Source organism: Talpa europaea, assembly GCF_964194135.1.
Source record: "Talpa europaea genome assembly, chromosome: 10".
Lineage (NCBI taxonomy): Eukaryota > Metazoa > Chordata > Mammalia > Eulipotyphla > Talpidae > Talpa > Talpa europaea.
Genome location: NC_140077.1, coordinates 45,914,058 through 45,931,802, shown reverse-complemented (window position 1 = coordinate 45,931,802; position 17,745 = coordinate 45,914,058). Strand labels below are relative to the sequence as shown.

The 17,745-nt window shown below is 35.2% G+C and overlaps 1 protein-coding gene across 1 annotated transcript in view; it reads right to left on the bottom strand.

Moving 5' to 3' along the window:
* The window catches only part of CTNNA3 (catenin alpha 3), a gene marked incomplete at both ends in the record, with an annotated part of 1,381,762 nt that overhangs the window by 1,347,640 nt on the left and 16,377 nt on the right, over positions 1 to 17,745 (bottom strand). Inside the window, one exon of the mRNA XM_084245749.1 lies at positions 14,452 to 14,644. Coding sequence (XP_084101875.1) covers positions 14,452 to 14,644 — 193 coding nt within the window. The remainder of the gene's footprint in view (positions 1 to 14,451; positions 14,645 to 17,745) is intronic.

The window sequence follows — 17,745 nt, the reverse complement described above, 5'->3', positions numbered from 1 at the left end:
TTTTTGAGATATTGATTTGAGATATACCAGGGAATATCTGGTATATTCAGTCCTGCCTGCCACTTTTCATAAGATAGGGCAGATATACCTGTTCTCCATCTCATAGTCTGATCTCAAGAAGGTGAAAAGATAACAGACAAACTAAAGGAATATTGTCTCTTTCATACGCCAAGTCTTATCAGCTGTCTGCATCCAGGCAAAGCTGAAACTTGCTTCTTTTCCTGTCTACATTACATGCTTATACTCTGGGATAAGAAAAAAAGAAATGCTGTCTCTAATTTAAAAAAAAAAAAGCTGTTTTTTTTTCCATTTCCTTGAATGCCAATGATTGACTCCATCCTATTTCTATCACTGTCTGTACAACAACTTATGATGACTTCATAATAATCACATGCATCTAAAAGGCATAAGAGAGCAGCACAGTTTTCATTAAAATGTTCTTGGAACAAACAAATTATTTATCTCAAGATAAATAATTAATTGATGGCTGTCGAGCAATAGTACTTGTGAAACTCAGAAACAAGCACAGACACAGACATGCAAAATTTTTGCAATTTTGGTGATGACCAGTCCTGGTATTCGAATGGTTCCCAGGGCCTAGCAAAGAGACCAAGTTTCCAGAATCCTGAAGACAAGGGTAAGACCCCAAAATACGGACTCCTCTCCACCTTCATCGGTCATGCAGTTGCCAAGAACAAAGACCACATCTCCTGATAACTGGCAAATAAATGCAGTATCACCTCATAAATTGATTGATTCTCCAAGATACTCACAATGTGCTTAGGGAGAGGCTTTAAGAACAAGTTGAAGAGCAACTGTCTTTCTCTGAGACTAGAGAAACTCTAAAAAAAGAATTTGGATGTCACAAAGGAGACAATGATTCAGGTGCAGGAAGCACTTACTGTAATTACTAGGAAGCTAGAGAAACAGAAGAAACACTTGAAGAAGGAAAAGCAATGACTGCCTGTGATGGTCCTCCCAGCTCCAGAAAACAACAGCAATACCCCAGAGGAGTGTGAGGAGAAAAGTGAAAGACTACCTGCTACCAAAAGAAAAAAAGATGTAACAAAAACCTGGGGTATTCCTTGGGAGGATGGAATGGAAGATCCATCTGTCTCTTTCTCCTAACCCAAAAAAAAAAGAATATTTTTTCCAAGGAGGAGACAGTAGTGATGAAGAGACAGCTGGCAGTGGAAGTCACCCAAAGAGGAAAAAAATCTTTCCCCAAAGAGGAGCCAGTTAGTGACTAGACATAAGAAACAGGGTCATCTTCAGTGAAAGGAGGAAATTCTCTTCCAAAGAGCAGTCACTCAGCTGTGGACCTGAAGAGGCTGCTGACAGCAAGAGCAGTGGCTCTGAGAAAAGGAAAAAGTCCCCAAAAGTATCCCAGTAAGATTAAAATGGATATTGCCCTCATGGGGCACACACCCCACTGTGAGCTTTCCCAGTTCATCTTCTACACCCCAACAAGAAACAAAAAAAAAAAATTTTTTTTAATTTGCCATTCCTGTGCAATGAGCTCAGGCTTGACTCTCTGAGAAAGGCAGACACAACTAAGTAATAAAATGTGGCATAGAAAAATCAGTGGAGTCTAATGACTTCCTTTGAATGAATTCTTTGAAACATTAACTGTATGGTGGTCTTCAATCAAATCAATACAGCACATAGCAGACTGTCTTCAAGTTTATGAAAGAATCACCGAAATATTCAAAACTGTTTTATGCCTGGAAGTTATACCATAAGGGGGATGAAAGAAAGTATGACTACTAGCTATTAACACTGATCCCAGGAGACACAAAATGTTGAACCTTTTGCCTCAAGTGGCAATAACTGCAGTGCGATTCATTCTACAGTTTCCTGTGGAATCAAGCGGATACACTAAAGTTCTGCACTATCCTATGGTAAAGTAAATGTAAGACACAAGTACAATATTAAGTGATTGACCGTAGCTTCAAAAGTATTAACATTCAGAAACATTTTTAAAAGATAAATAGCAAAACATTTTAAGCACCAAAAATGTAAAATTAGGTAAAATTAATTTAATTGTTTTTGTTTCATCATATTCAAATATATATCATTTAAACATAGAAACAACGTAAAATTAATGAAATAGTTCACATTTTTCATACTAATTATTTGAAATCCATTGTTTTATATTTATAAAACACCTCAATTTGGATGCCTGAATCTCTTTTTTTTTTATTTTATTTTTGTATTTCCCATACAACTGCAACCCCCTTATTTTGACCCCAACCCCTCCTTTCCTCACCCCCCCCCATAGTGTGACTCTGGTTCACAGTTGTTTGTTGATTTTGACTTTTCCTTTCTTATAGCTATTCTTTTTCCTGGTCCCTTATTTAGGTTTTCTAGATTCCTGCTATTAGTGAGACCATCCGATATTTTTCTTTTTCTTTCTGGCTTATTTTGCTGAGCATGATCCCTTCCAGCACCATCTATGTTGCTGCAAATGGCTGAATAATATTCCATTGTGTATATGTACCACATGTTCTTGATCCAGTCATCTATTTGGGGGCATTTGGGTTGTTTCCATAGCTTAGCTATTGTAAACAGTGCTACTATAAACATAGGGGTGCAGGTGCTCTTTGGAATTGATGTTTCTGTGTCCTTTGGGTAAATACCTAGGAGTGGAATTGCTGGATCATATGGAAGCTCTATCTTTAGTAGGTTGAGGAATCTCCACACAGCTTTCCATAGTGGTTGGACCAGTTTGCACTCCCATCAGCAATATAGGAGAGTTCCTTTTTCTCCACATAGGATGCCTGATTTTCATCAGAAATACTTGATCTATGTTTAGATTTCATAAAATTTTCCATTGAAAAATCAGTCACATAACCATAAGGTTCTCCAACAACTGGATAAGTCAGTTTAAATTATAACTAAATAATATGTAAACTGGGCCTCCCCGGTGGCGCAGCGGTTGAGCGCTGGGTTGCGAAGCTGCCCGCAGCCTCTGCGGCGCTGGTTCAATCCCCGGCTGCTCCCCGGCCACCAGAGGAGGGTCCCACATGGCGCGCAGACCTCTCCTGCCGCCCGCTGCTCCCCTCAGCAGTGTACTTCGGTCCTTCTGCCTGCTCTGCTCCCCACTCTGGCTCTGGTGAATTCTCTCACCCTCCAGCGCTTCTGACTGTACCCAGTGCATGTATAAACAAAACAAACAAACAAACAAACAAATAAATAAATAAAAACATGCCTCTATTAAAAAAAATTAAAAAAAAATAATATGTAAACTTCAGATCCTTAGTCACACCATCCACATTTTAAGTGGTCAACAGCAAAATGTACATCAGTGTTTGCCACACTATTCAGTGATGCTTTAGCTCAGCTTTGGTCAGCTTGGTCCCTGCCCTAATCTGCCTCCCTCACCCCCTCCTAGAATCACTCAGGAGGATTCCTTCAGTAAATCACTTGCACAAGAATCTCCATTGTAGGTTCTGTTTCTAGAAAACAAATCCTACCTATATGAACTATAATTTAAGCTCCTCTTAGAAGGGATTTTAAAAGCATAGACTGAGAACTACAGTAGAAAAGAACTCAGTTTAAAATTTTTAATTCAGAGTACTGTAAGTTTATTTATTTACTTTTTCTCACAAAATAGCTTTTAAGATCTCCAGGAACTGTAGTTTACAAGGGGCATCGTGAAAGGCTATAATACAGACTGTTCTAAAGCAGTCCTAAAGTGGTGAGATGCGTAACATATATTAAATGAGAACAAAAATAAAGGGAAATATATATGTACAACTATCAAATGCAAACAAATATTTCTTTAGTATAGCATCATGAAAAACAGTCCCAACTTTGCCAACTAACTAGCTGATCCTAAGTGAGACATTTTTTTCTTTCTAGATTTAAGTCCCCTCAACTATATAAGATAATAATAAAACCACTTTGCAATGTTATGGTTAGAATAAATTAATACCTGTGTCTACCACCATGATCAATGCTTTATTTATATTAATCTTAGTAATACACATAAATACTGTTGTTGCTGTCATCATTAATATGAGAAAGGCAGTGCAGAGATGTAACCTCTCTGTCTTCTATATATTTATACCAAATAAATCTTTCTAAACCACAGACTAGTCATATTGCTGTATGATCATAATTTCTTTTGGTACCCCAGCATCTTTATTTTGCTATTCACAAGCTCCAAAATCTATTCCAAATCTATTGTAATAATTTGATTTCCCATTTTGTTTTCCATACATCCTAAGTAATAATCAGGCTTTGCGGAGTGAAAACACTGGAGGACCATTCAGATAAGGATGAACCAAAAATGTAAATTGATAGGAAGTAGGCAAAGAGATAAAGAGGAAAAACCTTGACTTGTGGTGCTCCATTAGTCAGGGAGTATTTAAGAAAGAAGAAATAATCAATTGTGTCAAATGCACTGAGATTTCAATTCATAATGCCAGAAATATAAAAGTTTGTAAAAAGATTGTGAAAGAAGATGGTGAGTTCAGTTTTGTAAGTATACAGCAGTACCAAAACAACCAGCTAGAATAATCTAGTAAATGGTTAGAACAGTGATATTGAACACAGCATGTAACTCTCTTCTCACTGGAGAAGAAAGGAGCAGATTTTCAACCATAAGTTGAGTATCAAACATTTCCAGAAATAACCACTATTTGTAAGAGTGAGTTCAGTATGATTATGTGTGTGTTATCATAGAAAAATCATCGAGAGCACTTAGAGTTTAGCAATGAAGCTTTATATGAGAACTAAAAGTTGTAAACAAAGCAGTTATAATTAAAATCCTTAAACTGAAATTGTTCCGAGAGAGAGAGAGAGAGAGAGAGAGAGAGAGAGAGAGAGAGAGAGAAAGAGAGAGAGAGGAGAGGAGAGGATGAAGAGTAAGGAACTTAAGAAAAATTGTAGAAAATAAGAGAAACTGAAAAGAATTAATATTGTGCAAAAGTAATTGAATTAAGTAATAAATAGATGAAAGCAGAATAAATAAGGTAAAAACAGGATTAGGAGTTTGAAAACAGAATATACTATAAGGAAACTGAATTTTTATTTCATATTTGCCAGTCATTGAGCAGAGATGAGCTGATATGTGTGATGAAAGAACCAGAGAAAAGGAATATAAATGAACAGGTTAGAGAAGAAAAGATCACTGTAATATAAAGACTCAATAGAAAGAAGAGATGAGCTAAGATCCAGGTAATGATTAGGAAGATTAGTTTTGAAGAGCAAAAAGGAACACTACTTCCTTTAAAACTTAAGCAAAAGATGAGAAGAGTCAAGGACAGAAATTCTAAAGATTCTTATATCTAATCCTGAGAAATTGCCAACAATTTACTGTGATCTTAAATACCAGAATATGCAGCAAAACACATATTAGTTTCTAGGACTCAACCCTGGCAATATCAATCTGTTAACATGCATTAAATCTTTGCTTCTATCATCGAATTATACATCACAGTAAATGTCATATGGCTTACAGAATTTCTCCTCTTTCCAAAGTTGACATTACTGTTATTTCTCAAATCAGCCTGTCTATATGTCATAGTCTAGCATATCAAGTGACTGAAATTGAGATGGCTGAACACACACATTGAGTATTTCTCAACTGCTCATATAACACTTCAAGATGGGCAACACTTGAGAGTTTGCTGAAATATCAAATGCTCTATATGAAAAGCCTGCTACAGATTTTTCAGTAAACGCTAAGAGATGCCATGTTGAGTGTTTTCCAGCAATTAGTAGTTTACAAGCAATGTAGCTAATTAGCTCATCAGTCTTCAATGGAAATGTTTTCATAAACATTGTGCCAGCTACTAGACATCATGCATGCATGTTAGAACATGATAGAACAAGAGTTCATCTTCCCCTCTCAAAGGAAGGATGAACTGTAGCTTCTGAAGCACACTGTAGTTGGTTGAAAAGATTATTGAATTTGTAACTTTATGCTTATCTAAGAACACTCTTAAGATATAGTAAGTTATATACACACAAAATCAACATAGCAATAGAAGGAAATAATGAGGCAGCAGCTGTTGCCTTTGAAACCATATATAGGCTGTGAGTAATTGGTGATAAATACCAAACATTCTATCTTGGCCCTAACTGTAATCCTGTTGATGGCTGGAGCTGACCTATTACTTAGGGACAGTTAACTAAAAGTGAACTGCTATTTTCTTTTATAAATAAATGCTCAATACAGCTGGGTTTCAAAAGATAAGATCTTTTAACTCAGGAAGACAAAAAATGGTCACCAGTAAAGTTTTAATCTCTATTTTCCCTAGGACACAATTTATAACTTTATAACCAAAAAAAAAAAAAAAGGAAAGAAAGAAAGAAAAATGCATGAATAATCAGGGAGGCAATGGGTAACATTTAAAAGATTCAATATTGGAAATTCTATAATGGCATTTGTTTCTTAAGTAAGTACCCAAGTATCCTGATAGGAAGATTAATTACATTCCAAGATACCATTTTCCAGGAATAATCATTTCTAGAAGTAATCTTTTTCTCTGACTAATATGGATGAGAGTAAGTCCTGATTCCTAATTCCTGCTAGGAAAAAAAGTCTGTAAGCCTAAGGTCTTGCAAATCATGAAGATGAAGGCATATGGAAATGTAGAAACAGAAATACAATTTTCAATACCCTGAAGACATGTATTATGCACATAAACAGTGTGCATATTTTTTTAATAGAAACGTTTACATCTCACCAGAGAAGGCGACAGTCCCCTAGCTGCTAGTCACAGCACCTACCTTGCTAGACATACTCGTGACTCATGCAAAGTGGGGCAAGTTATCAGCTTCTATTGCTTAAGTTTTACAAACATGCAAATGGGAGACTCTGGAATTAGGAGACTAGATAGCAGAGCATTTATTTTAGTATAAAATATCATAGTCCCGTATTTGGAATGGAGAGCTATAGTTAGAAGGCCTCTGATGGATTAAAAAGCTACTCATTAATCTTCCTAGCCTCCAAATGGCTTTTGGTAGCCTTGGTAGAGGCCCCAATTAAAAATAGATGGGGAACTATTTTAGAAGTGGCAGGATTCCAATAAATTTGCAAGTCTTCTCCCACTTGACATACATGAACATGAAGCCTATGGTATGTGTTTCCATTACTGACTCTGGTAGGTCTAACTGCCAGGACTACTAGTGTTGTGTTAGACTGCACATTCTAACTGCAGAAAATTCATACCAGAGAGAAAGGAGTTGGTCAGTGCTATTCTCCACCCGTGTAGTCTTCTTGGTTTGTCTGTGATGTCTGTACTTTAATCTTTCTCTGAACATTGTTGAAATCTCAAATTAATTATCCCCTTACATATTAAGGAACTCATAATTTTATATTTTAGCTTTCTAGAAAGCTAAAAATATATCATTATTAAGGTAAAGCTATGAGAATTTGCATGAAAGCTATTGTATATTATTTTTAAATGTTTCATAAAAAAAGAACCTGATATTCTTTAAGAATTAGAAACAAATCTGTTCACTGGTTTCCTGCCCATGGTCCCACAAAAATGCCAGTCAGCTCCATGAGGGCAAGCCTTGTCTGTATAGTTCACACGTATGAGCCTATCACATAGAAGAGAGTCTGATCCATAAAAATATTTCAATAGATATTCAAATTTCTTTAAAAGAAAACAAAAAGAAATGCAAATCTGAGGAAAGACAGGCTGAACATTGACAACATCTTTCTACAAATAATATACATACTCATCTATAGTCATATAGGAGAGATTCATCTTTCCCTACTTAATAGGAAAATGAAAGAAGTTTAGAAACACAGTATTTAATTGCTCCTTACGTGCTTTCTAATCTCTTGGACAGATGTTTGTGTGACTATTTATCCCAGTAGACTCTGAGTAGCTAAGATATATCTTATTTATTCCAGTAGTCCCAGGGCTCAAAATAATACCAAATATAGATTTCAAATATTTAACCAAAATAAATAAATAATGGGCACTTAGTGTTCGCAAATGAATAGAGAAGGGATATACTCCTAATGGAACCTCTGTGAAACAGTAGTTATTTCCTTTCCACTATCCTACCTCACAGTAAATCCATATTTTATTTGACATGAACAGACTCTAACACAGGTTTAGTTAAAATTACACATATGTTAGTACTATTCCTTTTTTTGTTTTTAGTCAAGATACTGAAAAAAAAAAGAATGTCTTTTTCCAGTTGATATTCAAATCTATAATTCCATCTAATATTTTTTTTACAAGCTGAAGGCAAAAGCTAAAACCTGGATAATTGAGAATTCTATTCTCTGTGGGTATCTCATAGTACTACTAAGTAACATTTAAAGTAAATTTCAACCAAATTTCCTCTACAACTTTAAATTTGACTGACAAACCTTTAAGACAATTGCTAAACACAGATCATTACCTATCTTTTTTCACTCTAAATTATAAGTAGTTAACAAAACTAAATAATAATATCTTTGTTTACTCTTGGTGCCTAGAATTTATCATGAAAGATGACTCACAATGTTAACAATATCCTCCAAGTGAAGTTAATCCAGTCACCACAATAAACCATGTTTCACTACATACAGCTTTCAGCACATAGGATAAAGTGGCATCTTTAAAAGTAGAGAACTAAGAATAACATATATTCCTAAATGTTTACAAATAGAAAGTATATAAATTTGTGTTACAACAATTTCTCTGCTCTTTGCAAATGATGATAGCAGATGCCATATATCATATAACATCACTTTTGTTAAATTTGTTTCTCACATAAGTGAAATACAATACCATAGTTTTACTATCATAAGATATATCAAAAAACCAGGCCATGTGTGTTTGCATGGTTCAAATGTTTCCTTCTTTTTAAAATTACCATCTAGATGTTTCTCAGAGATAAGACCTCAACAAGTGCCAATCTACGAAAGTCAATTGCATTTCTACATACCAAAAATACCAGAAATATAATTGATTTGAGTCCAGAGACATACCCATATGTATATGCAACTTTGGCATTTGAAAATGCTGACATACCAGAACTTTTTCAAAGTAGTTGTACCAATTTACACTCCCACAAGCAAATGTATAGAAGTATTTTTAAGAAATGCACAAAAGATCCTATTACTTCAGTCTTTATAAAATGTGGCACTGTAAGTTTAAAATTTTTGCAATTGACTTATTTTTGAAAAAAGGTTTCTCATTTTCATATCCCTGATCATTAATGAGATTGAACATCTCTTTATTCCTTCCATGGCTATTTTTCTTTTGCTTTTCTTATTGATTTGTGGAAATACTTGAGAATAATGAGTTCTTATTATTAATCCCTTGGTTTATTAATGCCAATGACTTATTTGTGTACACTTTCATTTTCTTTAAGAATTGTTCTGATGTAAGAAAGTTCTTAATATTGATATAATAAATGCACCCATTTTTATGGCTTTTTTCATGTTTAATCAATTCTGTTGACTTTCTAATCTCTGTTATTTACTAAACAGAAAAATTTCTATCCATAAAGGAATAAAATGATTAACTGAAATTTATCAAAATTACTTATGATTAAAATGTTTATATAATTAAAGGGAGAAGATATTTTAATATCTATAAGAAAAGACTCATATCTAGAGCATACAAAAAGCCATCAGAGAAATTCAAATTAATGCTATGGGAGACCACCATACAATTGAAATGAAAAACACTGACATTTGCTAACATCAATTTAGTAAGAATGTAGAGCAACTGGAATTCTATATGTTGCCCATAAGAGCATCAATTGGAAAAACCACCTTTGAACACTATTCAGTAATATCATATAAAACTGAGTGTATTTCTATGATGCAGTAATTTCAATCCCAAATAACAATCTAGCAGAAATGCCCACATTCATGCAACAAAATTAATGCATCAACATGTACATAGCAGTAAAGTTCATTAAAGGCAAAAACTGGAAACAACTCAAATGTCTATCAATAGTAGAATAGATATATAAATTATGATCTTGTCATTAAGTAAATCAATTAACTATTATATGGGGAGATCTCACAAACATAATATTGATCAAAAGAATTCAAATTCAAGAGATGACATACTAGATGTTACCACATACACAAAGTTCAAATATAATTGGAGCCAAGAAACATATCCATATGTATATGCAATTTTGGCATTTGAAAATGGTGCCATTCCGAACTGTTTTTCAAAGTAGTTGAAGAAGCAAAACAACTAACCTACGCAATAAGTAGAATAATGGCTACATTTGAGGTGAAAGACTAGTGACCGGTAGAAGATAGAAGGGGTGCTTCTGAAGTTCTAGATATATTCTAATTTCTTGTTCTGTTATTTAAGTGTGTTCACGATGTGAAATGTATTGAGTTGCACTTTTCTGTACATTTTCCTGTTGCACTTTTCTGTATATTTGTTATTTTCAATAAACCCTTTTGAAAACTCTAAACATAAATAGATATTTGATTTAGAAGGTCTATATATAATAGGGTAGTAGGTACTATACAAAGATAGTATGTATGCTATCAGAAAAAAAAAATGTAATCCAGGCATTGTAAACAATTCTTAGCTAATTCCTACATAATTTCTTTTTTTTTAAAGATTTATTTATTTATACAAGCACTGAGTACAGTCAGAAGCACGGGAGGGTGAGAAACTTCACCAGAGCCAGAGCAGGGAACAGAACAGGCATACTGACAAAATACACTGCTGAGGGGAGCAGCGGGCACAGCAGGAGAGGTCTGTGCACCATGTGGGACCCTTGTCGGTGGCCAGGGATCGAACCAGCGCTGCAGAGGCTGCAGGCAGCTTCACAGCCAAGCACTCAACTGCTGAGCTACCAGGGGAGGCCCACCTACATAATTTCTTGACTATTCTAAAACTCACTAATAAAATAGCAGATTTAATACTTTGTCATTGTTTAGATGTAAGTATAGGATACGCTACTAAATCATGAGTGACTATAAATAATCACTATGTACACCACGTTTGCTGAATCTCTACAGTTCTATACATAAATCACCTTTCCTTTCACTATTTTCCCTACAACTATCCATGCCTCATCTTCCACAGTGAGTTCTTTCAATAACCAAATGCCCATAGTATTTATCACTTCAACTCTCTAACCAAAGCCAGCAAAGCAGAATAAAAGAAAATCCTATAATGAAGCTATAGAATTATACTCTTTTCATAAGAAAATGAAATTTTCCAAATTAGTTTCAAAAGTTTTCTTGAAAATAAGTCAATGCATATGTAAAGGACAATATCTTCTACTCCCAATATTTCTTTACTTTTCCAAATGTTTTAAATTTATTATTTGTTCTTTTTTAATCCTTCACTTTAAACCAATTAATCAAACAAACAAAAACCTAAAGGAAGAAAATATTTAAAATATGTCTCTAGTGTCACACAGAGTTGCTTGGATCAGAATTCATTTTCCTGATACTTCAACTTCACCAACGAACTAAAATTCCTTCCAAGTTTTGAACAGTGCTCCTACTGTAAATATCTCTGCTATCCATAGGATAAGCATTGGCCATTCCCCAAAATTCTAGAACCATTTGCCATTTTACTGCTTTCTTCCCACACTTAACTTGGCAGTTTGTCAAAAAGAATCAGTATAAAGCACTTGGTGATCTTTAACCAAAAGTATTTGTTGTATATCTAGCATATGCCATATATATATACTTCACACATTATAAGAGAACAGAATGAAGAATATACTGCATAATCCTAGATTCCAAATCCTTCTCTCTGAGAACTCCCTTTAAAATAATTAACTTTTATTGAGATTAAAAAGTTGACTTTCTTACCAAAATTCAGCAAAGAAACCATAACTATGATAAATAATGACATAAAAGCAAAGCTAAAACCACTGTAATATTTTATAATTTTAAAGTGACGACAATTTGATTGATTTATTTGGCAAACATTTATCAGGCATCTGTTATGTGTCAGGTATTGCTAATAAAAGAAAAAAAAAAAAAGGACCTGGTACTTGCAACCCTCTGGGAATTAAGAGTCAAGATTTATTGAACAGGGCCTCCCCAGTGGCGCAGTGGTTGAGCACTGGGTTGCGAGGCTGCCCGCAGCCTCTGCAGCGCCGGTTCGAACCCTCACCGCCATGCGAGGGTCCCACATGGCGCGCAGACCTCTCCTGCTGCCCGCTGCTCCCCTCAGCAGTGTACTTTGGTCCTTCTGCCTGTTCTCCCCGCTCTGGCTCTGGTGAATTCTCTCACCCTCCCATGCTTCTGACTGTGCCCAGTGCTTGTATAAATAAATAAATAAATCTTTAAATTAAAAAAAAAGATTTATTGAACAAGTTAATCGTATTTGGTGCACAGAGAAAGAGAGATCACCCTCTGTAGGGACACAGATAAGGGGCATCTAAATCAGCATCAAAGAGTCAACAAATACTTGTAAAAAGATAATTTGGAACGAACTTTCCTGCATGAATAATAATTAGCCCATGAGAAGGACAATCCCAAGTAGCTGTTAACAAAGACACAGAAATATAAAGTAATATGGACTACTCAAGATACTGGAAGTTGTTCTTTGGGGGAAACTTTGAAGGGGATATAATCAGGAAATGAGAATGGTAAAGCCAAATCATGAAATGGCAAGGAGTTTGAAATTTTATCCAGAAAGAGAGTCCTTCTAGCCCTTCTAAAGTTAATAAACATGATTTTAAGCAGGGAAGTAAAAATGAATATATTTTAAAAGATATGCTTAACTTGGGAATAGAGCAAGGCTAACATTCTAATGCTGAATTTCGGAGGTGACATTAGGAATGGAGAAGAGGGAATGGATATGAGAGACAAAAAGAGATGGGACTTGCTGAATTTAGATATTAACTGGAAGAAAGGATGGAATGAGAACAAAGAATCTCAATGGAATTTGGTGCCTAAGTGGATGATGGGACCAGAGCTGAAAGAGTATTAAGCAGAGAGGAATGACATTCATTTTGAATTATCCTGGGCATTATGTTTTCTATATATTGTCCAGAGAATTCCTAAAAATATATAAACTATACATAATGTAAAAAACGAATACCCCCCCCCAACACACACACACATTTGACCTAAAGTACATTGTGGCTAGTGTAATCATTTTAATTATTTAGCAAAGTTTTCCTCATTATTTTTAGGTTATGCTGGGGATGAAGGGAGGGAAATATTTGAATACCCCAAGTTTCTTTCACAAAGTTGAAGAGGAAAATTTAAATAGTTCCTCACAGAAAACTAATGGATAAAATTATTCATTGACCAAGGACTGTTGAGCAAGTCTTTCTAAAGTAGCCAGTGAATTAAGCTTATATTCAGTAGGTAACTGTTGTGTTATCGTAAGTAAAGGTATCAAAAGATGAAACACACTTTATAACATAATATTAACAAAGCAGCAATATAAGTTATAAATTGTTTATATGAAGTTTTTTTTTTAAGTTCAGAAAATCTTAAACCTCCAGAAAATCAAAATATAAAAATTATATTCTGAGGTGGTCAGGTCTGAAACACCTATCTGCAAATGTTTACAGGGAAATTTATGATTTATTTATGAATAGAAAATATGTCTTCAGCTTCATTAGTCATTTCTCAATGTAGAGTATAATGAAAAGGATACAGTTCTCTTTTCTTTTTTTATTATGGATAAATTACAGCTTGATAAGGGGAAGAAGATGCCTGGAAAGACTGAACAACTGGGCCTCCCTGGTGGCACAGCAGGTTGAGTGCAGCACTGTGAAGCTGTCCACAGCCTCTGCAGTGGGTTCAATTCCCAGGCAGGAAGATACCCATATTGCGAGGCAGACCTCTCCTGTCTTGCCCCCTGTTCCCCTCAGCAGCTCTTTTGGTCAGTCTGCCTGTTCTGCTCCCTGTTCTGTTTCTGGTGAATCCTCTCACCCTCCTGTGCCTATGGCCTGTATCCCAGCTCTTGTATAAATAAATAAATCTTAAAAAAAATAAATAAAGGAAAGAGAGAGAGAAAGAGAGAGAGAGAGAGAGAGAAAGAAAGAAAGAAAGAAAGAAAGAAAGAAAGAAAGAAAGAAAGAAAGAAAGAAAGAAAGAAAGAAAGAAAGAAAGAAAGAAAGAAAGAAAGAAAGAAAGAAAGAAAGAAAGAAAGAAAGAAAGAAAGAAAGAAAGAAAGAAAGAAAGAAAGAAAGAAAGAAAGAAAGAAAGAAAGAAAAGAAAAGAAAAGAAAAGAAAAGAAAAGAAAAGAAAAGAAAAGAAAAGAAAAGAAAAGAAAAGAAAAGAAAAGAAAAGAAAAGAAAAGAAAAGAAAAGAAAAGAAAAGAAAGACTGAACAACTGAAAGGAAGAACCAGGAGAAGGACTCCAAGTCTTGGAGTTGCCTAACCAACCACTCGGCCTGCAACAGCTAGATCCTCAGAGTTCTACAAAAGACTAATAAACTCAAATCAAGAAAAAATACTCACAAATCTAATTTGGCAACTGACACCCTGAGAATACACACTGTGCTCCTGACCAGCAGGAAAGTACTCACTTTCTCTGCGTACATCCTCAAGTGCAGCGGCAAGCTCTTCCTTTAACACTGTGGCTTCCTGGGCAATTTTCTCTCCTTTGTCTAATAAATTCCAAGTTGCTTCCTCCACAGAAGCTAGAAGAACTCTGGCTCTCTTTGAATGTCCCTTTTTCCTGTTAGAAGGATTCTGGGGGCAATTTACAAGTGTAGTAACCTAAAATCAAAAAATGTAAGTCAGTTGTCAGACAAACTGAAAGGAAAACACAGTTCTGAGATACCACAGCCAAGAACAAAAGATGGTATTTCATAGGCATACAATTCATTCCCAGTAGAGCTGTTACCTCCCCAAAAGTCAAGGCAATCTATGTCAAGAGGATGGCAAAAACTATTATAATTAAATATTAATCTATTCAGATTAAAAAAAGAGATTACTAATACAGGGTGAAGGGAGCATTCTAAACATAGAAAACAGTAGTTAGCTATGGGGAACAAGGCCCAAATTCTTACTATAACCTCCATCCAAGCCCCTTGTAACCTCTCATAGCTGCCTCCTATACTCTTCCCTTATTCATTGGGCCTCTCAAACACATTCCAGTCAATTTCCCCACTCCAGAGGCCTTCCTGATCACTCATCCTCATCTCTCCCAATGTATCACATCAACCCCCCTGTATCCCATCCCATTGTATCATATCACTACTTTATATGTCTTCAAAACATGTATAGAATCTAAGATCTTTCATTTATTTATGTTTGTTGCATACACCAAATATTAATTTATAAGCTCCATGAAAAGAAATGTGTTTTGTTCTCTAGCATCCAGAATAATACACAAAGTGATATTCAATAAACATTTATTATAAAAATGGATTAATGAATAGGATATTTTGAAAAGACTATTCAAAATAGTCTGTATTTTGAATTGTCTTAAATGTTAATAATGAGCATGTATTACTTTTGCAATTTGTCATAAATAAGAATAAATTCATTATAAATTATTAGAGATAGAAATTAAGCATCTATATTTGGAAACAAAACCTCATACAAAACTATGTTGTGAAAAATAACCATTTTTTAAAGATTTTATTTATACATAAAAGAACTGAGGTACAGGCCAGAGGTGCGGGGGTGGGGGGGTAAGAGGATTCACCAGAGACAGAGCAGGGAACAGAACAGGCAGAACAACTGAAACACATTGCTGAGGGGAGCAGTGGGCGAGACAGGAGAGGTCTGCTGTGCCATGTAGGTAGCTTCCCGGCCGGCTGGGGATCAAACTCGTGCTCCATTTTTTAATTAAACCTTAGACTCCAATGGTTAACATTTTCGGAAGCAAAACTTGAAGATACCCTTGGGGAAAAAGAAAAAACCTTATATCCAGTATTTATTTTTTTAAGGATTTATTTTATTTATTTATGCATAGAAGAACTGGGGGGTAGGCCAGATTTGTGGGGAATGAGAGGATTCACCAAAGACAGAGTGAGGAGCAGAAGAAGCTGATTGACTGAAATACACTGCTGAGGGGAGCAGCGGGCCAGATAGGAATGGTCAGCTGCTCCATGTGGGTCAGCTCCCTGGCCAGGAATCAAACTCATGCCACAGTGGCAGGCACTAGCTTGATAGTGCTGAGACTTTAACCCTTGCACCACGAGGAAGGCACTGTATCCAGCATTTAAAATAGAAGATCTGAAACTTGTATTTATCTGAAACTCCTCCCTTGTTCATTGCAGCATTTTTCATAATAACCAAGAAATGGAAGCAAGCTAAGTTGTCAATGCATGAACGACTTAAAAATGTGATACAGGTGATGACAACAATAAAAGATGATTGATAGACAGATACACATATGTGGAATGTGGAATCTAAAAAGAAAACTACAAAAAAAATTCCAAGCTCATTATTATAGAAAACAGATTGACAGAGGCATGGGTGTGTGTGAAATGGTAAAGGGGTCAAAAGATCATAAACAACTACTTATGAAATAAATAAATCACAGGAATGTAATGCACAGCATGGTGACTATAGTTAATAATACTGTATTGCATATTTGTAAGTTTCTAAGGGAACAGATCTTAGAAGGTGTCTTCAAAAGGAAAAAAATGTAATGATGTATAATGACAGATGGTAACTAGACTTACTATAGTGCTCATTTGTACAACATATACAAATATCGAATCATTTCAAAAGAACACCTGTCCACCTATGTTTATTGCAGCACTATTTACAATAGGTAAAACCTGGAAACAAACCAAATGCCCAAAAATAGATGACTGGATCAAGAAGATGTGGCATATATACACAATGGAATATTATTCAGCAATCAAAAAAGATAAACTCATACCATTCGCAGCAACATGGATGGAACTAGGAATTATGCTCAGTGAAATGAGCTAGAGGAAAAAGAAAAATATCAGATGGTTTCACTTATAGCAGGAATACAGGGGAACCAAATAAGATATCAGTGTAAAAAATAGTAACAGTACAAAGCACAACAAAGCAAAAAAGGACAATTATAAATCAGAGACATCCTGCAGGGGAGGAGGATGGAGAGGGATCAGAGGGAGGGAGGGAGGAGCACAGGGGACTGAGGTGCACAGGTGCATTGGTGAAGGACACTCATGGGGACTACACCTGAGGGGGTGGGGGGAAGCAAATATTGTTTAAAAATGAACAATGATGTAAAAAATTGAAAAAAATTAATACATTTTTAAAAAGAAAATGAGAAAAAAACAAATATAAAATCATTATGTTATACACACCTGATACTAATATATAGCAATTATACCTCAATTATTAAAAAATAAATTAATTGGTAAAAATAAAATACTGCTGGGGGAGGAGTGAAAGGAGGAAGTGGTGGGGAGAGAGAAAGAGAGAGAAAGAGAGAACATGAAAGAGAAAGCAAGACTCACCTGTCATCAAATATCCAATACTTATCACAATGACAAAGCACATCTTTGAAAACAGACATACACACATAACCCTTCCTGCTCTGCAGCCTTAGATATTTTGCTTGTTTTTGTCTCTTAAATACCTACTTGGATATCTGGACCCAGTTTTTAGGTAGAAACTTACAAACTATGGAGAAATGTGTAGATGAATATAATTTTTGTCTGCTCTTCAATTTTCCTCCCCTTTCCATTAGACCTTCTGTTTTATTCCCATGTCCACAACCCAGAGTGGAGTGTCTTGCTGTAAGTCTTTGTTTTCTCATTGGGGAAATGAGAATAAACCTATGATCCTATAATATTGTATGGAACTTAAATCATATAAAATGTTTTGTGAATATTAAGACACAAATATTAGTTGATATTTAATGT